The 26,817-nt window shown below is 33.1% G+C and overlaps 2 protein-coding genes and 1 long non-coding RNA gene across 4 annotated transcripts; 2 read left to right on the forward strand and 1 right to left on the reverse strand.

Annotated features, from left to right (window-relative positions):
• Window positions 1–361: 361 nt before the first annotated feature.
• On the forward strand, window positions 362–4,766 carry LOC139488114 (uncharacterized). Its single transcript, XR_011655929.1, has 2 exons — window positions 362–477; window positions 3,665–4,766. It is a non-coding gene; the product is annotated as an uncharacterized lncRNA (long non-coding RNA).
• A 12,695-nt stretch (window positions 4,767–17,461) lies between these two features.
• Window positions 17,462–21,153, forward strand: LOC139488121 (uncharacterized). 2 transcript variants are annotated; one of them, XM_071273524.1, is made up of 2 exons: window positions 17,462–17,501; window positions 19,462–21,153. In XM_071273524.1, exon 2 carries the CDS (start codon window positions 19,492–19,494, stop codon window positions 20,965–20,967), a length of 1,476 nt encoding a protein of 491 aa, XP_071129625.1. In that variant the 5' UTR covers window positions 17,462–17,501; window positions 19,462–19,491; the 3' UTR covers window positions 20,968–21,153. The 2 variants fall into 2 exon arrangements, with proteins under 2 accessions (XP_071129625.1, XP_071129617.1); XM_071273516.1 differs by having other exon boundaries at window positions 17,484–17,595.
• Window positions 21,154–22,980: 1,827 nt separating this feature from the next.
• LOC139481118 (catechol 1,2-dioxygenase-like) lies at window positions 22,981–23,700 on the reverse strand. Its single transcript, XM_071264262.1, has one exon. The coding sequence runs from the start codon at window positions 23,698–23,700 to the stop codon at window positions 22,981–22,983; it is 720 nt and encodes a 239-aa protein (XP_071120363.1).
• Window positions 23,701–26,817: the final 3,117 nt, after the last annotated feature.

The raw sequence follows: 26,817 nt of genomic DNA on the forward strand, positions 1-26,817 counted from the left end.
TATTCAAAACCTTTTTTTATAAACACATACATCAACACGTTCTTGTTTATAATATAGACAATGTATATAGTTGGCACCTGTACACTTGACCGGTCATGTTTTTCTTTTAAATTTACTTATAGTGGTTCTCTTACTAGCCGAATTAAAAACAGTTCTTGACTTGTTTTATTTTAAATTTTAGGCAGTACTATTTCAGCGGATTATCTTTTATTAAGTTGTAAATACAATTCCTATTCAAACAATCAATTAAAGATCTAAAATCGTTCCTATCGCCTCGTTGAATAACAATAGGGCTTATTAAATTAATAATCTTTCCATAGTTGTTATCCAGCCATTTTACACCCATTGTTTCTGAAAATCACTGAAACAGATCATGAATTTGTATTACTTGTATTTGTATTGACGAGTTTTTATGACACAAAGTTATTGTTGATATCAGTGAAGGTTGGAACTCTTGCGGATTAAATTTCGGTAAATGTAAGTTTTATATGTACACTGTGAAACTTTAAATTAAAAACGTTGAACTTAAAATCTGATACAATCTAACCTTCTTATTCGAAAGTTTAATGATATACAAATAGATAACCTTTTCTATATTTATGTTCTAATTATCTTTTCATTCATGCTTGTTTATTGTAACAGTTAGCGCATCTCTTCTGGATTTTCGTTAAATTTCTTTTTTCACATGAAACATATAAAGCAACTTTGATTTCCGGTAAATTGTTGCGCCTGTTTTTAAAAGAAGAACATGCATTATTCTCTAATACTAATTGAAAATCAGAAATAAAAAAACGATTATGTTCTAACAAAAAGTCGGTATACTCAAATTGTATAAATACATATGATTTTTGTCTTCAAATTTGCCTCAAGATTTATTGTAATAAAACATGTTAAGAATTTTCTAGAAGTTTGAGGTAAACCTGAATGTATGTTATATCAGAGGCAGGATATTCTAACCTGACTGAAAATTCTTGTAACACGCAGAATATTAAACCAAGTCTTACGGCGATATTATTTCAAACTGTATAAATACATATGAAAGCCCGTAAATTTAGAAACAATCCCTCTCATTTCATTGGTCCTTGAATGAACTTCTTATAACAAGATTATCAAATTAACACCATAGCAAGATTAATGTTGTTTTTATCTGCGCTAACATTGATTTAGTTTTTTTATAAATTGAAAAAAAATGTTATCATACAATTGTGCAAATTAATGGTTCTATGTCCTGTTGATACTGTATATACTTATATTTTGAAATTTCCATACTGCTAATGACGTCTTGGTATATATGAAACCTGTTGGACGTGTACCGATTGATACTTTTGTCTACGAGTACTCTTATGTCGTTTCTTTGGACCTCATTTGTTTATGTTAGTTATTTTTAATACTTCTTGCAGATCCGAAAAGTCAAGCAATTTGAAACTGATTTTAAAGTGTGTTTATGAGATGAATAGCTACATAGGTTATGTAAAGCATTGCGCGCTCACAAACATGTTTGATCCGTTTGCGCTTATTAAGTGAGGAACCTGTTATTCTGTGGTTGTCGTTTGTTGGTGTGGTTCATAATTGTTTGTCATTCTCGGTTTTTATATAGATTAGACCGTTAGTTTTCCTGTTTGAATTATTTTACACCAATCAATTTATAGCTTGATATTCGGTGTGAGACAATGCTTAATGTTGGAGACCGTATTGTTTACTTTTTACACATTGTGACTTGGATGGAGAGATGTCTCATTGACACTCATACCACATCTTCTTATTTCTATTTCTTAAGTAAAGAGTCTGTCATTCAATGTTAATTGGGGGTTGCTGTGTATCAAATTTGTTTTCTTAAATTTATAGGCCATTGTTTTTCTCGTTTAAATTGTTTCACATTGTGTCTTTTCTGAGCCTTTTATTACTTATTATACGGTTTTACTCATTTTTGAAGGCCGGAAGGTGGCCTATAGTTGCTTACATCAACGTCCTTCTGACTCAGGTGGTTAAAGTAAACTCCGATAGGCAATCCTACTTGCATCTCTTCTGAGTTATTTGCACGTCATCTTCACGTTTCAAAATTGACTATTGTAGAAATAAGTTCTAATTTTGTTAAATTGTTTAGTAAATAGATACAGGTGGGTATGGTGTACCTTACTGTGTTAAACAAAATAGTGTACAACACTGATGAGTTTCTTACGTGTGTAAAAACTTAAGATAAAAATAAGAAGATATGTAATGACACAGAAGTTAACAACTATAGGCCACCATACGGCCTTCAACAACGAATAAAACCCATACCACATAGTCAGTCTTAAAAGGCTCCGAAATAACAAATCTTAAGCATTTCAATCGAAAAAACTAACGATCTAACTTATGTACGAAATAAAGAACGAAACACAAATATGACTAACAAGAATGTGTCCCAAGTACACGGATGCCCCACTCGCACTATCATTTTCTATGTTCAGTGGACCGTGAAATTAGGGTCAAAACTTTAATTTGGAATTAAAATTAGAAAGATCATATCATAGGGAACAGGTGTACTAAGTTTCAAGTTGATTAGACTTCAACTTCTTCAAAAACTACCTTGACCAAAAACTTTAACCTGAAGCGGATGGACGAACGGACGCACAGACGGTACGACGAACGAACGGACGGACGAACGGAGGCACAGACCAGAAAACATAATGCCCCTCTACTATCGTAGGTGGGGCATAAAAAGTTAATTGAAATCACAAATTTGTTAAATTTTAATTCAAAATTAATAAACATTATATATAAGTAAAGAAAAGACAGCTGGTATTAAAACTAGTATAAGTGGTATAAAAATATAACAGTGTATCGGTCATCAACTAGATACCACTGGACGTTAAGTAACTAGCAATCAATCAACCATCTTCTAGATAACTAGCAGTGTACAAAACATGTGAAATATATATAAAAAAAACATGTCTACATAAATATATGATACTATACGATCTCTGTAAAGATTCAATTGAATACATGCATTTTTCATGGACTGTTGCCTTTTCGTCGAATGGGTGGTTGGTTGCCATGGTGCTTTTTGTCTTCCACTTATCTTTTTTTATTTTAAATCCACGGCATCCTCTCCACAGTCTTCTTGTACGTTATTTTGCTCATACAACTGAACAAACAACAGTACTAGTTAGGCGTGACCATCATAAGTGGTAAGATACATTTTTATTTCCTGTACAGCTTCAAAAGTTTTAAGGAACCTAATGAAGTGTTGAGAAATATCATTCGCGGAAATAGTTCGCATAGTTAGAATAGAGTTTGAATAACTATTATTTTTTATAACACTATAGAAAGATGGTTATATAGAAGTATTTTGAAAGATATTGTAGATATAAGCATAATGCCACTTGACTAGAAAATAGCATCGTTATATATAACTTAGCCTTACACTTGAGTAAGTAGCTATTGTTTCCACTTTATGCATTTTTTCTGTCAAACGTTATGTAATAGATAAATTTGAAATCTGAAACACATTATACAGAACTCCTGTAACTTTGTATAGGGAGATTTTGTTGAGGCTATTTAAGCATGACTGTGAGCCAAAATATTTGAAGCCTAAGGTAATTGTATGTTGTTTTTACCACCATTTCACTACACCAATTTTTGACTTATAAACTTTAACATTGTAATTTTTGTTTTATTTCAGACTGTTTTTTGCATATATTCTGCAATACGACCTTTTGGAAAAATTTAAAACCCATTCACTTTACTAACTGAATTATGAAACGTTAGTAAAGTATTATGGCGAGCATAAGTTCGGGTAGACGGCGACATTCGGCGCCTGTAGTGCCATTAACTACGGGAACAGCACGCAGAAGTTCGGGACCTCCCAGATTACAACTGAAGAAAAAAGTGACATTAGTTAACAAGTTTGATACAGTTTTATTCGGTAGGGATGTTGAAGTGAAAAGAGGATGCATTTTACACGATGACAAACTAATACTTTGTGGAGTTGACAATTATGTGTACATTTGTAATGCGGATGGAAAACGGTCAAATAGAATTTCAGTTCAGTTTACTCCGTCAGACATTGCTCTTTTCGATGAGAAACGCGCCGTAGTATCAGGTGAAAAGGGGTACCAGATTATTGACATTGAAACACTGAAAGCGGGGCCTCTTGTTAAACCAGGTGGAATTTGTACAGCCGTTGCCTGTACTAAGGACAATATTGTTGTTGCTAACGACTACTGCAAGCTTACTTACTTAACAATAAATGGAGAAACAGTTAAAAGTTTCAATACAACACACAGTCCATTAACAATGACGGGTAGTCAAGACGGGTTCATATACTGGACTACTTGGGACAATGATGAAGTACATTATATAGATCCCATGGGAACAGAGAGATTCTTTTTCGCAAGTCCCGATTTACAAGATCCCGTGGGAGTCTCAGTTGACAAAAAAGGTGATGTGTTCGTTATTGGACATAAATCAAATAACGTTCATAAAATTACACATGATGGAAATACAGATAAAATTGTGTTGAAAGAAAGCAACGGACTAAAATTGCCGTCTGGAATGGCAATTAGTCAAAAAAAATCCGAACTGATGATAATTAATGATAAGAAATCCATAAGCATCTTTAGAATACAGTAATCTTTCGCTTTTCTGTACAGGTGTATTATATATCAAACTCATTCAATAGCAGGATTCCATTAATTTGTCATCAGTATATACATGTACATTCGACATATCAAGTATCATTCAGTTATTTCAACCAGTGTCATAATAAAGGTTTATCTCCTGTATTTTTATTTATCGCTATTTTGTGCATTTTCCTGTGATCTTTTTTTTTGTGATAATTTTCATATCATGCTACTCGCTTGAGATGGAAAGTTATCGCTAGAAACTATAAGCATGCACGTGGCGTTGCTAACGAAATTGACATGAAATTGACATGAAATTGACATGAAATTGACATCGTCGTCATAGGTAAAATAACGATAAATAGATTATCATTGATCATCTCAACTCGATTGCCTTTCTCGCTTTCGCCGTCCCGGCTCAAGCGAGAATATCAATCTCGTTGAGATGATCAACGATAATCTATAACTACCAATAGTCTCGAGTCCTATTTGGCACCATGCACATATTTAATATTAAATACGAATATTAACGGTATTTTTACAGTACTACTTGCATATGTTTTTCTGCTTGCCGTGTCATAATCATTTACAGCTGTTTAAACCCCCTAATTTGACGACTAATAAGTCTAAGTATAATAAATTAAAGATCTTTCAATAATTTTACTTAATTCTATGAAATTCAAATGTAATTCAACATTATATATATTGTTGTTGAAGACAATTTTGATACTGTCACTACAGCTCTACATTTGACAGGAAAATTTCCTTGATAGAGGGTTGCTGCTCTCAAAAGAATCTATTAATGCAAGAGTTTCAAGTGGAGAAGTTTCATTCCTTGTTAATTTTATCAACACCATCACGAGTTGGTTTACCTTAATGGAATAGATAACGAAGAATATTGTATGATTGTCGTACTACATGTAACTACAATACCGAACTCTTTGCCGAATGTGACGTACCGAATTAGACTTGTTTCCGGGTTTGTACTTGCACGAGAATACAAAGGATGTCGCATGTGAAGCAGTTTTTTGCTTATCCTCCCGGAGCACCGGAGATCACCTCTGTTTTGTGTACTGTTGTTTGACATTGGTCTTTTTTCTTTTCTGCAATGGCGTTGTCAATATAAAATTTGAAGATGTTGTATAATTGCCATTGAGACAACTGTCCACAAGTGACCAAAATGACACAGATATTAACAACTATAGGTCGCCTTACGGCCTTCAACAATGAGCAAAGCACATACCGCATAGTCAGCTATAAAAGGCCTCGAAATGATAATGTTAAAAAAAATCAAATAAGAAAACTAACGGCCTTAATATATCAGACTATTTTCAAGTTATGAGTTTGAATTATTTCAACTCTCTCTTTTATAATACTTGTATCTCAATTATTTACTTTCTATCTCCGTTTCTTTAATTGCATCTTGCACCTGGGTTGTTAATTGTTGACAGTCATAGAAACTGTATATATATAATATGTGTGTGTTCCTTATTACATATATAAAAAATAGAGTAGGTAGGTAAGAATTTGTTTTTGTTTTACCCTTTTTTTTTCACATTGAGTCTTTGAAAGGGACATTCCGACTTTAACAGTGCTCATTGAAAATTGACAAAAATAAACTTAAGGGGTACGTTATTTTTAGCTTTAAACATAGGATGGGTATCGTAATAGGAAACACATCTTTTTTTATTTTATTTGGCCTGATTGAAATATTTGTGTACTGACCTCTTTTTCTTTCGCTCCAGTGAATGTTTCTAAGTCGAGGCTTAGGATATTTAGTCAATGCTGTAACCGCTATGTAAACTTCTCGGTGAATAAGTCGTATTTGCCAGAAATTAGAACAAATTATGGCATAAATTAAGTCATTTTTGATCGACTTATTTTTCAAGATTAAGTTATTTTTTTTAATTTTTCATGATTAATTGAAATTCCAAAAGTTGAATTCAAGTTCAACATTACATTTCCTATAGGTACTTCACCGTGATACACATAGTTTCAATTCGTGCTGGAGCCTCTGTGCTCGAGTGGTCAAAAGAAACAAAAATAGTTCAATTTCAGTATCACGTATGTCACTAGACTGTCAATACTGATATTATAAGTTCTAATCTTGCATGCTGGAGGTGCTTTCAACTCCCATCTTAATTTACTAAGATAGTCATTTTTCCTGTCAAAGTGCGTAAGCTTTCTCCGGCTTCCTCCACAATAAAACTTAACCACAACAGAATAGCTTATAGTGCTGAAAGTGGCATTAAACATAAACAAATGAATTGACCAATCATTTCATGCGAGTTCGGAAACTTTTAAATGAGCTATATGTTTTTTGATAAGCGAATTTTCGATTTTTTTATATCCTGCTTTTTCAGAAAGTAACTATGGTAACTAGAATCAATGTATTCTTATTTTTGGGGATGAGGTAAGGATTCAGCTTCCATTTCTAGTTTTGAGTTTCAGCAACTCATTAAGGTCATTATGAATAGCTTAAAAAATTACACTCTTCTTGATTTTTTTTAAAACATAACTGACATGGTATGATAGGATCCAAAATGTTTTACGGAAAAGAAGTATTTAAAAAGCACTCCATGTGGCTTCTATATCAAAATTATCAATATGACGGTTCATTGTAATTAAATGGACCATAATGACCCATTATAAATTGGATTTTTTATTTGATATCATTCATCAATCTATATGAAATATGTTGTGAACAAAGATTGGATTTAAAAGTCAACTTACCAATCCAGTAAACAATCCTTTTATAGTGTATATCTATACAAATAGTTAAGCATGTGATAGGTCTTTTAACTTTTTTGTCAATAACTTTTATTTTGAATATTATATATAAAAATAAGAAGAAGTGAATAAATGGCGAATTCAACAGCTCTTTGCCAGAGACCAAACGACGGTAAAGATAAACTACTATAGGTCTCAGTGAATATAAAATAAGAAGATGTTGTATGATTGCAATGGGACAACTCTCCACAAGCTAGTGACCAAATGACACAGAAATTAACAACTGTTACTATTGTTATAATAGATCACCAATCCTATGCACATTCATTTGTTAAAAGCCTATGGACCATAGGCTTTTAACAAATGAATGTGCATAGGAACCTATAAAAGGCACCGAAATGACATTTGTTAACAATTCAAAAGAGAAAACTAACGTCCTGATATACTTATTGAGTTGCACGAAGGAATGTTATCTCATGTAGAGCTGGGCTTTCTTGTCTTCCTAAGATTTTGCATCCCCCCTTTTTTTGGTGTGTTCGTGTCAATCGTGTGGCTCAACCATTGGTTCTCTGTGTAGTGTTTTGTCGTTCTGCTGCTTATCCTCTATATAAAAAAGAAACGGGGTATGATTGCCAATGAGACAACTCTCCACAAGAGACCAAATGACACAGACATTGACAACTTTAGGTCACTGTACGGCTTTCAACAATTGAGCAAAGTTCATACAGCAAAATCAGTTCTGAAAGGCCCCGAAATGACAAATGTAAAACAATTCAAACGAGAAAACTATCGGCCTAATTTATGTACAATAAATGAACGAAAAACAAATATGTAACACATCAACAAACGACAACCACTGAATTACAGGCTCCTGACTTGGGACAGGCACATGCATACAGGGTTAAACATGTTAGCGGGATCCAAACCTCTCCTAGGAAACTGGGAAACTGGTGTAACAGTACAACATAAGAACGAACTATAAAAATCAGTGGAAAAAGGCTAAACTCGTCAGATGAATACAAATAGAAATACATCTAACAAAAACACAAAGTGGACGTGGCCGGGTACTTGTATATGCCAACAACAAAAAGACACTAAGTACTGATCTGAGAGTACTCGAAGTTACTGACAGCTAGTTCAAAGCCACCAACAACTAATAAACAAAATCATGCATTTCAGACTAAATTATCAGTCAGTACCAGTCGCTATTCTTAATATTTGTCACGCTTGGTTTTGTCAGTTTTTCTACGACTATCTATTTGGTATCTTTCGCCTCTTACTGGCACTATGATTTGTCCATTTAATGATTTATAATTTATTTACTACAAGAAAAGTCCATTATATTCACAATACTGTCGCAAAATTGACAGTTCAAGTTTGTGCTTTAAGCTAACAGGCTGATTTAATGGAGTACTAATAGACCGCCTCCCTCATATCGCTACATATCATCATTTGTATCATTTGATAAATCCATAGACTTTTTACAATTATCACTCCAAATATTGGCTTATGTCGGGAGGCCACGTTTTTCAAAATCCTGGATCAGCCCCTGAATAAAACATTGTTTATATGAAGGTTGTCTTGATTAACCGTCGTAGATTTCTACATACTCAACACATGTTTTTGGAGAAGTCTTTATCATATACCATCGATGCATTGAAAAAAAGTCAGTAAAATAACTTGGGAAGCAATAAACATCATTTTAGTCAAATTTGAGAGAGAGAATTTCAATCTTAGCCGATGCACAACTAAATATTTGAATGAACAGGAAGTACAGACAACATGATCCAATGTAATCCTGTCTATAACGAAGCACAGGTTGTTTCAATAAAACAGAAAGAAAACAACAAAGCTTCTTTCTGGTTTTTTTTTTTCACTATAAGAAAAAACTGATGACGCAATCATCAAAGCCATCGCTATGAAGCTAGATGTTGGCTACATTAAAAATAAATATATGAAAGTACACCTCAATCATTGTCCTCATGAATAATCATGAACATAATAAAACAAACAAATTAACAATAAACAAGATAAAAATAGTTTACAGCAATGTTGATCATTTTTATTTGTATAATGATTGATTGACTTAGTCATACTCTGTTATTGTTTTGACAAACAATATAGTACTATAATAATTGCGATTCATTCTATTAGCAGGTGGTTGCTCATGGAAAAAAAGAGGGAAACTGCTTTAAAAATGAATGCCTGTATAATATATACTATTTACTGAAGTTGTCGTGTACTTTGTGTTTCTTCCTGCTAGTAATTATATGATTTTGTTTAGTAGTTTTCGATACATACAGCCCTGAGGGGACAGCACTTGACGGAGATAAATGTTACTGATGATTGGTTTGTTGTTTGACAAAAGTACAGGAGCAAATATTTCATGCACATGTTGAACGAAACTAAATTATAAACAAAATGGCTGGTTCTGCAAAGTAGGTAAACCAGGAGGATATTTAGCTTGCCATTAAAACTTAGGGTATTTTTGAAAGGAGCAGAAGATTTACCTTGTAATCAAGCAACCTATCAAAAAAGTCTTAACTAAAAAAAGTTTGATTTTCATCTACAGATGCCTTAATGCATCTGATTTAACGTTCAAATTCTGACCAGTCTATCCTGGGTATTCTCAACATCGAAAAAACAATACATACAACCACCCATAACATTAGAAAAGTCCAGAAATTACCTCGTTTCTACATTCCTGTGAACTCATAGCGTATTAAGCGTTTATGATCAAATTGAGAATGAAAATGCAGAATGTGTCAAAGAGACAACAACGCGACTGAAGAGCAGAAAATAGCATAAAGCCTTTAATGGGTTTTCAATACAGTGAGAAAATTTCGAAAACCGGAGGCGAGCTACAGCTGGCCCATAAACAATAATGTATAATACCTAAGCTTGTTCAGAGAAATGAACGCCACACTAAACTCCGAAACATACACTAAGACTAAAACTCATACAAGCCTTACCGAAACATATACACTAAGATTAATACAAGTCTAACAAAGGCTAAAGGTTCCTGACTTTGGATATGCGCATCAATGCAGCGGGGGTTGTATGTTTTGTGGGACCTCAACCCTGCCCTATACATTTAGTCAATGTAAGATTAACAAAAACACAGTAATAAATTTGAGTATGTTTTTCGTCAAATGTATGTGCTTGCTATCCGCTTCGAAAGAATTCAATCATATATTTCTGAGGGCAAAAGAGATAAACAAACATTTTTCAGTAACATTTGTATAGCTCAACGAGCCAAAGTTGTATGCAAAATGTTACCAAAATACATGACATAGCCCATTTACTCTACCTTGACCTTGAACTGACAACGATTTAAGATTTATAGGAATATAGTGTCATCAACCAAACTACCGGTTTAAATTAGAGCAACTGGTATAATTTAAAAAGAAAAAACAAACAAAAAATCGTACCGGAAATTGATTTATTGGACATCAATTTAGTACAACTGAAAGAACAGATATTTTAGTTAATTCTGCTTTGAGCTGGAAATAATTAAGCATTATAAACAATATAATGAATAAAAAACCCAGACTAAAGTCTCAAATTATGTCAAGTAATTCATCAAATATGACACAGTTTAATTTCATTTTATTTATGTCTACAAAGAGACCATAATTGAAAATTCATTAAGCATAATGAAATTTACTATGTCTTTTTATGAACAATTAGTGTTTTTTTTTTTTTTTTGCTTGTTTTAATCATTAGGGCATTATACCTCCATTATACCCCCCCCCCCCCCCCCCCCCCCCCTTAACCTTTATTTTGACCGGAACACCATTGGTCAGAGGCTACAGTTAATAAAGTAGTGCATTTCTTTATTTTAGTAATAAATGCTGACAGTGGCTTTGAACTAGCTGTCATATAACCGCGAGTACTCTCAGATCTGTTCCTAGTGGCTTTTTGTTGTCGGGATGTATAAGTACCCAGCCACGTCCATTTGTATTTGTGTCCATCTGATGAGTTCAGCCTTTTTCAACTGATTTTTATAGTTCGTTCTTATGTTGTTCTGTTATACCACTGTCCCAGGTTAGGAGGAGGGTTGGGATCCCGCTAACATGTTTAACCCCGCCACATTATTTATGTATGTGCCTGTCCCAAGTCAGGAGCCTGTAATTCAGTGGTTGTCGTTTGTGTATGTGTTACATATTTGTTTTTTTTTTAGTTTTTTTTTTTATATAAATAAGGCCGTTAGTTTTCTCGTTTGAATTGTTTTACATAGTCATATCGGGGCCTTTTATAGCTGACTATATATATATATATGCGGTATGGGCTTTGCTCATTGTTGAAGGCCGTACGGTGACCTATAGTTGTTAATGTCTGTGTCATTGTGTTCTCTTGGGGGCAGTTGTCTCATTGACAATCATATCATATCTTCTTTTTTATATTGTATAAGCTTCGGTCACACCTTACCGGATAGCTCGAACGGACGCCTGACGGATAACTTTTTTTCAATCCGTTCATGTCCGTTAGACGTCCGTTCTTATCCGTTAGACGTCCGTCCATATCCGTTGCATGTCCGTTAGGCGTACGTTTTATCCGTCGGCGTCCGTTCTGTCCGGTGGAAAATTTTGATCATGTTCAAAACTTTGAACGGACGTCCAACGGATAAAATGTCCGTTGAACGGACGTTAGGCGTCCGTTTTGTACGGTACTCGTCCGTTTCGTTTCCGTTTTGTATCCGTTACGTGTCCGTTATACACCCGTTGGAGGTCTGGAAGATAAATTCACCAACGGACTTCTACCGGACGTTTAAAGGATAAAACGGATGAGAAACGGACTTCTACCGGACGTATAACGGATAAAACGGATGATGAAGGTTCATGAATTCTTGTTATTCATAATCGATCTTAGAGTATAGGCACGTCTTCACAATCAAGCAGTTCTTATTAAGTCCAGACACTGCCCTTTGGCGGAATTTTGAATAATAAACCAAAACCAGTTACACAGAAACATTTTGAATATATATGCGATTTACATGTATTATTATTGTCGCCTTTGATTTTTCCGTATATCTTGTTTATCCGTTTTATCCGGTACGCTTCCGTTAGGTGTCCGTTTTATGCGGTACTCGTCCGTTGGATGTACGTTTGACATCCGTTCTGTCCGGTACCTGTCCGTTTCTCGTACGTTGAATATCCGGTGTATGTCCGTTATGTATCCGTTACACGTCCGTTTTATTCGGTCAGTACATCAACTGACTCCCAACGGATAACAATTTTCAACGGACAACTTTTATTTTCATCCGTTAGGCGTCCGTTCGTGCTATCCGGTAAGGTGTGACCGAGGCTTAAAAAACATCCATCAGGTCTTTCTGGAACAAAAAACAATGATGTTAATTTGGAGCAGGACCTGCTTTCCAATCCGGGGCAGTTTTGATTCTCCGAGGACTTTTACCTCATTTTTATAGAGTGGTTGACTACCTTGGGTTGATAATTCATCAAATAGTAAAGATCAGTAAAATTATCTAATACGATATATGCACAAATTTGTGCAAGGGAATTTAAATGCAGCTCGATAGCTTTAGTTTCACTGAGGTCACACACAAAGTTAAAACAAATTAACAAGAACCAATCGGAATGATTGGATAAAGAAAAATATAAAATGTCCAAAAAGCATTAACAATTATTTTGTATCATGCTTGTTAGCGGAAAAAATATTCAAATGTTGTATTTTATGTAATTTCATTATAAGAAATAATTCATCAATATGTGTCTCAATATTAAGTACATGTTGTTCCTAATTAAATAAAGGTAAACCATACATATTTATTATAAGGTTATTATTAATAGGTCTTACAGGTTTTTAAGTTCGAATAAGATTGATGTGAAATCAAAATAAAATATTAGTTTAAGTTATTGAGTACTTAGAAGTTTCTAAATTTACTAATATATTATAAAAAGTAAACAAGTTAAAAAAAACTTAAAGTATTAAATCAAATACAAAAGTCTATGAATTTAAATGGTAATTTAAAAGTAGTACAAAAAATAAAGCAGCACTAACATTGACAGTGTTTGAATAGCGTATGGAATTACGGATATGTGGTATGATTGCCAATGAGACAAATATCGACCATGGTTCTTATGACAAAGATATATCAGCATGTATAGGTCACCGTATGGTCTTCAACATGCAATAATTACATTAGATGTATGTTTCATTATAATACGTTATTCTGATTGGCTATAACTAGCAATCTCGTGATATTCCTTAATCAATTGCATTACACAATGCAACTTTTCATTCATGATGACAGGAGGTTCCACAATAAAGTGCACAGGTAAATGAAATAAAAACTTGATACCTAAAAGGCGTGTTTTCATGATCCTATAGGTAAAAAAATGTAATTATAAGTATTGAATGCTTTTTTTTGTAACTTTATAGGGTTGTAAAAGAGTTGACAGTGTGCACATTTTTAGTATACAAAATGTACTTCGGTCAACGCTTTTACATCCCAATAAATTTACAAAAAAAGAGCATTCAATTCTTAAATGAAAAAAAAACAACACCGTAAAGTCGGCTCTAAAAGGTTCTGACAAGAATTTTACAACAATATAACCTTGGACATTGATGTAACAGCAAATCACACCACACAAACAAAAATATGAATATAGACCTTATACATACCGTCAAGTAAGGAAATCAACAATAGCCGATGACTATTGATTGTCGGGATCAGAAAAGATGATAGGGGTCTATTTTTACACAAAAAAAATATTCCTATTAGAAAATCAACATGGCACATAAAAAAGAATATGTGGTGTGATTGCCAATGAGATAACTCTCATCAAAAGACAAAATGACACAGAAATTAACAATTATAGGTCACCGTACAGCCTTTAACAATGAGCAAAGTCCATACCGCATATAGTCAGCTATAAAAGTCCCGAAATGACAAATGTAAAATAATTCAGATGAGAAAACTAATGGCCTAGATTATCATTTGTACACAAAATGAACGAAAAACACTGAAATATGTAACGCAGCAACACACGACAACCATTGAATTAAAGGCTCCTGACTTGGGACAGGCACATACACACAGAATTTGGCAGGGGTAAATATGTAAGCCTTCCCCTAAACTAGGACAGTGGTGTGACAGTATGTACAGCATAAGAACGAACTATAAAAATCACTTGAAAAGGGCTTAAATCATTAGATGGATACAAATATAAATACATCTAACAAAAACACAGAGTGGACGTGGCCGGACACTTGTACATCCTAACAACACAAAGACACTACGTACAAATCTGAGAGTACTCGCAGTTATTGACAGCAAGTTCAAAGCCACAAACAATTAATAAAAAATATCATGCATCTAAGACTAAACACATCCAACATTTAATAGATTTATAGTGTAAAGACGCCATGAACAGTCAGAGATAATCAAGATACAGGTATCGACAGATTGTAGATCCATGAATGTGCATATGTTAATAACAATAATGGTTAGTTTGCTTTTAATTTACTAATAACAAAATCAATATTAATACAAATTAAAACATTATCCAAAGATCTAATAACAGTGTTACATTAGTAACCTTTTAGAATACGTTTATTCAAAGTATCGATAAGTATACCAGGATCGTTTCTAAATTTCCGGGCAAGGTAAACGCTATTGCCGTTTAAATGAGATGTGCTATCCCGTTTGAAATAAGCACAACCAAACTTCAACCAAAATTAATTTGTATATCTATAGAGAAATTTAGTAAAGGTTTTAAGTAACTTGTGGTAACGAAGTCTCATGCTTAAAATAATTTACCAGTAATACATAGATTACGTTCGTTACAATCAAAAACGTCAAACTCATGAGTTGAAAACAACTGAAATCACGACAAACGACATTATGACAAATAGAAGAAAACAAAACACAACCGCGCTAGAACACATAAGAAACTCATTAAATGTACCAGGATTTAAATTTTGTAGACCAGACGCGTGTTTCGTCATTCACCAGTGCCGCTCGAATCAAAAATGTTAGAAAGGAAAAATAAAGTACGAATTTGAAGAGCATTGAGGAACCTCAGTAATTCCGAAAGGATTTGCCAAATACTGCTCAGGTAATATATTTCTTAGGCAGAAAATCCTTAGTATTTCGAAAAGACTGAGCATTACGTACCCAACAAATAAAACGGGAATATATCAATTGCTCTGGAAAGGTAAACAGATCCTACTCCACATATGGCACCCGTTGTGTTGCTCATTAAAGCAAAAACCCGAAGAGAAGTCTCATTCGGTAGGTCAAATTCGAATAAACGAAGGCAGGAGAGTGTCGTCATGGAAATTGACGTCTGAAAAAGATTGATAGATATTGCAAGTTAGAAATATAAACCTTCCAAAGTTGATATGATCATCACCAAAATAAAACGTTCGAAAAAAATCCTAATTTATAATTTTGACAATAAATGACAACAACGAATAATTTTGACGCATATATGTGACTGTTAAATGTATCGCACACGCATGCATGGATATGTATGGATACGCATGTACCAAAATAATATGACTGCCTTTTGATATCTTTTTTACATTTCTGTAAACATTTTCAATGCTTTTAAATACACATCTTTGATTAAATGCTCAAATTTGGTGGGCAAAAATTGTCCAAAACATGCCGAAATAGCATCCTGTCCTTTGATATTCTACAATTCGTCATGGTCTGTAGGTAGAGAAAAGTGATTAACACAACACTTGATGTATGATCAAATGGTGTAAATTCTTTGGATAATTTAAAGATGAGAGAAATGTATGTTAGTATTCACCATGTCTTTACATGTAGGTAGAACAAATCAATTATCAAATGTATTAAATCATTTTGTTAAATATGTCTTCACAGACAAAATATTATATATATATATCTTGCCTAAACGAAATTTGATAAGAAAGATCAATGAATTGTTAAACATGCCTTATTCGTACCAAATCAAAAATACATGACAGTTGTTATCCATAATGATTGTTATCCATGTTTGATGTGTTTGAGCTTTCGATTTTGCCATTTCATTAGCGACTATCCATTTTGAATTTTCTTAGGAATTCAGTATTCTTGTGATTTAACTTTTTTTCTATAATATAAATGCATGATTTCAGAAGAAGAAGAAACGGAAAACAAATAATTGATCTTGAATCCCTATTCATACAAAAATACTCCGAAAAGGGTATTGTAACAACTACAACAAAAAGATTTTAATTTCCATTTCTTTCTGAATTTCCATTTCTTTTCCGTAGATAATTTGTTAAGCAGAAGATTATTTTTTTAACCTCATTCAATAACGGATACAACATATATAGTAAGTTTACCCACTTCATATCTAACTTACATCTAGATTAAAGGGTCGGTTACCCTTCCAGAGCACATGAGATCATATCGGTTGTTACTTTTGATTCTTTAATTGTCTAGAAAACTGCCATTATATAGTTGTTGAGATAATTTATGACTTAATTTTGAAGAATATAGTTATATTTAACCTGTGTCTCTTAAACTAATTAGATTTTTATAAACAGTAACACTCATGTCTAAGTATTTTCAAAATAACCAGGGTGACTAGTGTATCGAATTAGATCCCTTTTACACTGACAAAAAAAAGATAGATCTTTGGTCCAGTGTAAACGGGTAAGATCGATCTTCAATCGGACTTAAGATTGATCTTCAATCGGACTTAAGATCGATTCAAATAAAGATCGATTCAATTTCGTTGCCAGTATAAACGGGGTCCTAGGTCATCTGGTTTTCTTCCTTCGGACAGTAGTATGTCATCTATTTAGGCGTATGTTTGGTTGAATGGGATGTGTAAATACCCAACAACGTCGGGACGTAAAATCCGATCCAACATGTTGATAGAAAGAAACAGTATCTTTACGTCAAAGAACAACACTGTTTTGTTTGACAGGTAATATGGTGGAAGACTAAAGTTTTATGTCATGAACTTATATACTAAATCACTTTTTTTTTCTCGGGACGTCTTTCGGTCAGATGAGTATGTAAAAAAATTGAAAGGCTGTCTTACTGCATGTCTGATTTATATATACAACGTTTCGATTGTAATCATATAGCTGTAATTTAATCGGCATATAAACATATGGGTTCGTGAACACCGTAAAAAACCAGTAACCTTGTCGTTCGTTACCAGTGACGACTAATAGATAGTAAGTTGGCTTTTTTTATAACAATATTTTAGTGTTAATCTGCAATTAGAATTAATTTCATCGCAGACCAGTTGAAATTTACAAACATCATAAGGTAAGGATATCTAGCGAGTTTTAATGATTTTCGATTTGAGACATTGCTTACACTATGCTTTACTCAAGTACGAAATGGCTGCCTTGCCAAGTAAATAACAAACTCTAAAGTGAAGTAAAAAAGATCGTAAAAAGTCATGATATGCATTATTTTTATTATAAGTTGTCCGACTAATGTTATATGTATACACTAATTTTGGCTGTTAATCCCTAGTGATGACTATAATACAAAAATAGAGTAATTCATGCACTTCTACAACCCGACAGCAAAACCCATACTAAGGAGAGGTCTGTCTAGCTGTGCAGAATGTATAAATACGTAGCCACGTCAGTTTGGAATGGTGACGTTAAATCTGATATCATGTGACACACTCTCGTCACGTTAGAGACCCCTTGCATCAACCCCTTGAAGGGTCTGTTGCAGAAAAAAATTAGTGCTCCTAGTCAGTATACTCTCATTTTCAAGTTGCAGTCGGATTTCCTTTTCTTCGTCCCAGTTGACAAACTTTAAAGAAAATACCGGATGGAGCAATTGTTTGTTTTTTTGTTTGTTCTTTTGAATTTGCACATTCACCACCGGACGTTTTATTATGTATTACTGCAAAAGCATGACAAGATAAAAACTGAAGAGTAATTTGTCTTAATCATATGCATACAGTATGTAAAATGTATATGATACATCATTTCGCAACTACATGGTTTTAATCTTAACGCATTGAACAAAGAAATGTGACAGTTTTATTATATTCTTATGCAATAAAATGTGAATTTAAATAAAAAAAGTATGCTTCATTTGGTTAAAAAAAAAGATATTCTATCTTGGTAAATATTGTAAATTAGTTAATTACACAATTTTTGATGAATTGCTACATATGCAGAAATATGTTTATGATTCAATTACATACGGGAATTGATTTATTAATTTGATATATATAACCATGTGCACTTTGTCATGCTTATTGGTGTTCATGATCGTTAAGTTGTATTCTTTTTACATATGTTCCATTACAATGATCTTTCTGTTTTATGCATTGAAATGATTTCAAACAAAATTAACATACTCAATGTAATATTTAGATTGTTAATTTAGCGATTTGGGTTTCAGTTTTCGTTTTTTTTTTATTGAGACAATGGCCACGTTTTGGGTGGGTTTTTTTTGCTACTTTTTTTTAAATTTTCTAATTTTGGTAAATCACCCTCATCCACCAAGTGTCAATATATATATACCGCTTTTGTTGTCAAAAACAATGGAAAAGTAGTTTTTGCAAAGGCATATAGCGTGGCCTATATGAGTAGCGTGTTTTGTTGCCAAAATCGTACCATAGTTTAAAATTACCCCTTAATGTCACTTCATATTTATAACCGTACAATGAGTATACTTGTTATAAAATTTTGTTTTTATAATTGCTCATGATTGAAGTAATAGTAATAGATTATGAATAGTAATGAATGTCTTAGGAAAACACAATCCTTTGAATTTCCAGCATATAACATAATGCCATTTTAATTTCTAACTGGTTTCCAGAATCATTATTTAATGGCAGTTACTATCCAATGGTCATTTTCTATGTATGTTGGTGTTTGATTTTGTTGCAGTTCAGTGTTTCTGTTGTTCCGTTGTTTTAATCTGCTAGTTGGTGTGTTTCCCTCGGTTTTGGTTTGTTACCAAGATTTGTTATCGTATTCGATTTATGATTTTAATTAATAGCGGTATACTACTGTTGCCTTTATGTAAGTGCTTTCCTGCCATGATGAGTCGTATGTAGACGCGTCTGGCGTATTAAATATAATCCTGGCACCTTTGATAATTATCATCAATTTATTATGATATATAATTCAATTGACTAATTTGCTTTATTGTTTTCAGGCTTTAAATTGCAAAATCAATAAAAACAACATGTTTAGCACATGCAACCACCATTACAACAAACGGCTATCTCACTTTTGCCAAAAACACGACGAGGTCATTTGTGCTAAATGTATTCCGGAATCACACGAAGAATGTCAAAATGTACAGCTTATTGAAAAAGCTGCCGATACAGCTAAATTTGGGTACGCTTTGAGTTCTTTGGAATCGCGAATTCAGAACTTGAAACTCATCGTTACAGATATGCTGAGAGTAAATGCAGATAATTTCTCAACTTTAAATGATCAAAAACAAACAGTTAAGAAGAAGATCAAGCAAATTCGAAGTGGCATAAACGCGTATCTTGAGAAGTTGGAGAACGAACTCGGGAATGACCTTATGGAAAAGTATAAAGTTTGTGTTAAAGAAATCGACAAGGAAAGACAACTTTATCTACAGCAAAAAGAAAATTTGGATGATTGGACTCGTGAAATAAAAGCAATGAAAAATCACGCTTCTAGTGTTCATCTATTTTCTATGGCGAAGCTATTGCACCCAAGACAAAAAGCCAATGAAGATTCTGTACAAAAGCGCTTAGCAGATGCCAAAACTTCAAACATTGAATTTGAGCAGTCCAGAATACTACTAGACTTTAAAAGACTCGTCATGTCTTATGGAAAGATATCTATCAGAGAGTCACCGACATTGATGTCTTCTGCCCATAGAAAAGCTTTTGTTATTCCATCATTATTATCCAGAAATGATAAACCGCCGTCTCCAGTAGTTAGCAAATTTGAAACTTCAGTATTTGGAAACAATGTTGATGTTGTAAGAGGTTGTTTCTTGCCAGATGACAGACTTTTTATACCAGACAGTAAAAGCAAAATTATATACGTCTGTAAAACGAACGGAGCAAATATAAAAAAAATCAAATTAAGACACGTTCCAAAAGACGCTTGTGTCTTGGACAGATCCCACGCGTTAGTAACATGTGGTGACAGCGGCATCATGATGGTAGATTTACGAACTCTATCCCCGGGAACAATGATTATCCCTGGTGGACATTGTTCTGCCATAAGTTGTAATAAGGACAAAATATTTGTAGTGAACGATGAATGCAAAGTAAGTGTCGTTGATTTAAAAGGAAAAGTACTGAAACAAATTACTACGCGTTACGACCCATACATGATAACAAGCAATAAAACTGGTGTTATATTCTGGACCAATTACAACAATAACAATGTCAACAGTATTCTACCAAATGGAACTAGCCAAAATGTGTATTCTGGTTCTGATTTACGCGAAAGCACTGGAATCGCAACAGATAACCGTGGAAATGTATACGTCGCAGGTTGTGATTCGTCCAATATTATCAGTGTTTCAAGAACAGACAAATCAAGCAAAACTATGTATGCTAAACGAGATGGGATTAGTAGTCCTTTAGGTATTGCTTTGAACACAGACAAATCGAAACTGATGGTTATAAACAATAAACAGATCCGAGTTTATAGAACGCATTCAAACTAATCAAATGTTTTTAAAGCCCTACAACTATGCGCATGTGATGTAATAATTGACAAATAATTTGCGTCGCTATATATTTTTGATGCAATTGTGTTATAAATTCCTCTTTAAAATTTTAAAGCATGATGAGGCTCATTTATTTGTAAATAAAGAAATGTAAATAAAATAGTGTCGATAGCTGGACAAAAATGAATTAGTTCCTCCGAAGATTTCACATATTTCAAAACATTAACGGTACCAATTTTACTGTATGATGTGCTTTTGACAAAACAGGTCTCTTCAATGATGCTTGAGGTCAAAATACTTGAAATCCAAATCTTACACAAAAAATTGCAAAACGTTGTATATTTTATCATAAATTCTAATTAAACCACAGTGCCACCTAGTCCTTAGACGGAAGTATAAAAATGTCTTTTTTTTAATTTGAACTAAAACGAACTTCCTTCAAGACCATACTAAATATCGGTAATTTCAAATTGGTTACTAGTATTATATATTCCGGTTTTTTTATATGTGAGTTTGCTATAATGACTCACAGATTTGTCCTTTTTAGTTTTTTTGCTATCATATTTTTAATTGTAAATTGAACACGAGGCACCACTATTACAGAAGTTAAGAGAGTGACATACTGATAAGTGCTCTTTTTGAGAAGTAAAATAACACAAATACCGAACTCTGAGTAAATTTCTAAACGGACTTGGTACAGGCATTTACACCAGCTTTCTTACAAAGTGAGAATAAGAATGCAACATATACACTAACTTAAAGTATTCTACATTGAATTCATAAAAGAGGGACGACAGCTGCCAGAGGGACAGTCAAGCTCATAAATCCAAAATAAACCGACAACGCCATGGTTAAAAAATAAAAAGACAAACAGACAAACAATAGTACAAAAGAAACAACATAGAAAACTAAAGATTAACCAACACGAACCCCACCAAAAGCCTGGTGTGATATCAGGTGCTCTGGAAGGATCAGTAGATCCGTGTTCCTTTTTTTGTCAATTTACTATTGATCTAAGTTAGCAAAGTTAATGATCGAGTTATCAAAAATGTCTTTTATCTTGTCAAAAACTATTTAATTACATTATCTGAAGATAGATTGAATAAGGAGAACAAACTTGTTCTTGTTGCAAAACGTGTTTTCGTTAGCTCCACTTCGAAGAAAATCCTGTCTTAGAGGGCTCAGGCGAAACATAGAAATCAGACAAATCGTCCTCTTTTGATAAATAAATATTTTGATATCTTACACGAGTGTTATTTCTAAGATATCCCCTAATAAACTCTATCCTAACTATATTTCGCCGTACATGTAGAAAATGAATGTGCGTTATTGAGCAATCACACAATAGAGCAGCATTTTATCTGACCTCAACACAAGCAGTAAACTTACGATGGTATTTTACGTTTATAAAATTTGTTAAACACATAATAGGCAAGGATGGTCGAACAGAAAATATGATATTTGGTTGTCTTCAATTACTTGTAATATAAGGTCAAATGTATTGTCGAAATTATACCATACTATTCTTATTTAAAGTAATCTAAGTGGCTCAGACAAAGTTGACCTTAGATGAAACCGACTGGTTTCATTTTTTATGTCGATTAGGTCTAGCCTTTAACGTTTGTATACATCGTTGACTTTCAAACGTTTAGGTTTTAGCATTGTTGATGAAGCAAAAAGCACTCCGGACAAACGCAATTTATAAAGTGTTAAGTCTGACACAAACTAGTATAATTCAGTTTTAAAACTTTAATTTGAAATAAATTAAATAAAAACAAATAGTTGCAAAACAACACTTACTCACTTTTAAAATAACAGTGATTAACAATTAAGAAACATTATCTGTCATAATTAGTAAAGGTTGTTAATCTGAAAAAATGTACAATATTCAATTTCTAAATAACTCAAAATTAAAGCAAAAACATCGTTGACCCCGCCCCTATTTATGAGATGTTACAATCGTTTGGATATGTTATAACAATTAGTTATAGTTCTTTCTAATCCTTACCATTAACCTAAATTGAGTCCATTGCCTCTTTCTAGTACAATATTAAAATTAACATAACTGACACATCCATTTCTCCGACAAGATCTTTTTGGACGCACAACTAAATCCGAATGTTCTGAATTGCATACTATGCACGTGTCATTTCTACCCAAATGTGCGTCACCAGCAAAGTACATTTGTGAAACTAATGATTTATGTCCTCTTCTGCTATTGACCTTGAAATGAATATGTGCAGGTCTCCATCGATGTCCCATTGGCCTGTTGTACATCTGGGCAACCCTTTGTGCTTCTGCATAGGACACCTGATATTTTCCCGGGTGTACTGTTAAAAATCGATAATAGCCATTATTATTAGTCTGTACATAACCTCTGCACCTTGCAGTACCTTCATACTTTCCTCTTCGATCTGCTTGCCAGATTTCAAGTCGTGCTCGAGGAATTGGAGTTCTACAGTTTCTTTCGTAAACATATCCACTTACAATTAAAGCCTGATGCCTATACCTTGATGCATCGGGACTACACAATCGATGTAGCTTAGGGAAACTAGGACGATAGTACGGACCATAAATGTCTGCTGTAGTTGGTCTACATTGAGTGATTCGTGATCTACGACGATTTGTACGATGTCCTCTAGCCCTTCTTTGACTTTCAGTCAATGGTATTAAGTCAAGCAGAATCAGCAGAACCAGAAAAAACAAATAACTTAAATGTCCCACATTCATATCTAGACTTCGATCTTCAACAAGTCTTGGATAGTGTCGATGGAACAAGTTATAACGATTGTAAATTTTTAATGAGCTAATTTTCAATTTATACAACGAGAAATTTGAATGTTAAATATATGATATTTGTATTTATCATGTTAATCATTGATTGCGTGATTCCCATACATTATCGGCGGAACCGTTCATACGTGGTTTGCCGCATATGTCTATTTGAAAAAGGTAAATACGAGATACTATTATCGTATTATTCGTTATTGAATATATGAGTCACAATATTTTCTTCTAAATCAAATTAGATTAAAATCAGACTTCCTTTTTTTAAATATTGAAATGTTTTACTTAAGGTTATAAAGTGCAATATGAAACAAACTTTGTTGATTTCTAAAATTGAAGTACATGTTTGGTTACATGCTGTACTGCATGAGAATAGTCAATATATTTTTAATAGACATTTCTTAATATTAAAAACATGTGTTTATAACATCTCTAATTTTGACATCTGACAAATACAGGCTATATGATAAAACATTAAAATGATTTCATCTATGAAAATAACGGTTTAACTGCACCTTTTTTAATGAAACCCTTATGATTAAACATTATTTTTGACAGGAGCCGTAAGCATCAGTAAATTAACTATTCGAAAGTGGTCGAAACTTAAGATTCAAGGGAATTAACGCTCCATTGGTTTAATTGAGTCACTGTCTGCAAACAATTACTAGATTTTGGATTTTTATTTTTATTTTTGACTAAGACCATCACTTTAGATTGTAACTGCATGTCGAAATACGCATAGTTAAAGAACTTTCAATTCTCGTCCAGTGATTTCCATTATTATACCATCATAATTAATTGCTACAGTTTAGACAATGCATTTATTTTTATTGAATTTATGATGTAATAGATGAATTCACTTCAATCATAAGCACATGGCTTCAATCGAAAGGCCTGACACCATATTCTGTCAATACAACGGGTCTATATATAAAAAAAAACCTGTCATACAAGTTGAAGGTTTAACAATAACTACAAATAGTTATCAAAGGTACTAGGCTTATAATTTAATACGACAAACGCGCGTTTCGTCTACATATAAGACTCATCAGTGGCGCTCAGATCAAAATAGTTATAAAGCCAAACAAGTACAAAGTTGAAGACCATAGTGGATCAAAAATTCAAAACGTAAACCAGTTTTAACCTATTTTTTTTCGATACATGTCTGTACCAAATAAGGAATATAGCAGTTGTTTTTCATTTGTTGTGTTCACATGAAAATAATTGCAATATTCGGGTCCTTATACTATCCTAAAAAAATACACCTGTATTATTTCAATATTGGGCGAAACATTAATTAGACATTTAGAGATACATGTATATACTGCAAAAAAGCGGCAAATTTTTATTTCATGCAAAACATCAATTCAGATTTAAACATTGGCTGACGTACTATTGAATATAAAAGAGTAGTACATAGGTGTGAATGTTAAGATAAAAATATTCTTAAAACCTTTCCGAACTCCAAGATAATTCAAAAAGGGGAAGTCCATAAAAAATTACTTAACATTTCCCGAAGAAAATGGTGGATGAAAGCTAGTTTTATAGCTAGCTAAACCTCCCACTTAAAATTAAAGTTGTAATTATCATAAATAAATACTAAAGCAAATATATTTGTTACTCAACAAAAATTAAAACCGATAAGAAAATTTTTCATTATTAATGTTTTACTTAATTTGTAAAAGGTACATTCTAAACCGATATTAGCGTGTTTTGTCTCGTTATTGACGCGTAATAACAGGAGCTGTATAAAAATCAGATTAACTTGAAAGTTAAGCCGCGGATGTATGAGCATAGGAATGTAAGATAATTATCAGCATCATCAAACATGCTAAGTACATTAAAAGTTGGCTTTTGGACATCCCAGGCACTGTTTGCTACGGATTATTATTTCATTTACTTGGACCTTTGTTTAGATGTCTATGATTTATAGGCAACAGTAGGTTACTTAAGACCGATGTTCAAATCTCATATATAATTAAGAAGATCTAAGAAGATACAATTACAGGTAAAAAAACAAAAACTGGAGGCATATCGTGAATTCTTAACGTTCGAGTCGGTTGCGTCGGACAAGGTTTCCAGCTATGCATGTATCACTCACTCACCATTCGAATACATTATACCAATATTAAAAACGCAAGTATAGATACCCAAAGTTAGGCCCCTTGTCTTTTGTTTTACATTAACATTATTTTTTTTTAATTCATTTAGTATCATTTATAAGCGAAATTGTATTTTAATAAAAAAAAAATTTTACTCTATAAGTGATTTTATTGCCAGTATCGATTATACATGTAACAGACAAGAATGTACAATTGAATTTGGTTTATATAATATAATAACTGAATGTATCAAAACAATTTGTTAGTATTTGAAATGCTTAATCACGGCTGGTAATCTACACACGCAGAACATTTGGTTCTGCAATGAAAACCGTGAGAGGATTTTCCGGTTGTGCTTGAGTGGAGTAATTGTCACCGCTTCGAAAGGTATATACATTTCTAAATCGCAATTTTCTTATTCGTCTGATCAAAATATTGAAAATCGGAGAATGCTATGCTGTGGTGAATACTTGAACAAAAAGATACATGTATCATTTACTGTTGTACGTTAAGTTAAACTCCTACAAAATCAGTTGCCGCACGAGAATTTGCCTAAAAAAGTGACATTTAAATTTTAAAATGGTTCTAATTACAGACCCTCAAGTTTAAATTTACTTTTTATTCGGTCAATGGGTATGAATGTCGTTTTTGGCGGCGTGTACGCTGTCCGGTGTTGATCGACACCTTAATAAATATGAAAACCTCATATTTTCATTATGACATGCGTGAGGGGATCGGTTCTGATTGAGGACATCGTGAATGCGTGAGGGGACGCCTTAATGTGGTCAGATTGTTCATAAAAAAACACATTTGTGTGCATAAACAAAATTAATGAGATAGAATTTTGAAATACATTGTGGGAATATAGGTTTTACGAACAATAAAAGGAAAAATTTTGTCAACGATTTGTTTCTAGCTACAAATAAAAGTGGAAACATTTCATATCAGCCCAGTATTG

This window comes from Mytilus edulis, chromosome 1, assembly GCF_963676685.1.
Source record: "Mytilus edulis chromosome 1, xbMytEdul2.2, whole genome shotgun sequence".
In the NCBI taxonomy this organism is placed as follows: Eukaryota; Metazoa; Mollusca; class Bivalvia; order Mytilida; family Mytilidae; genus Mytilus; species Mytilus edulis.

Bases quoted from the DNA above. Each gene is read 5' to 3' on its own strand.
- LOC139488121 (XM_071273524.1), top strand. From the start codon at position 19,492: ATGTTTAGCACATGCAACCACCATTACAACAAACGGCTATCTCACTTT.
- LOC139481118 (XM_071264262.1), bottom strand. From the start codon at position 23,700: ATGAATGTGGGACATTTAAGTTATTTGTTTTTTCTGGTTCTGCTGATT.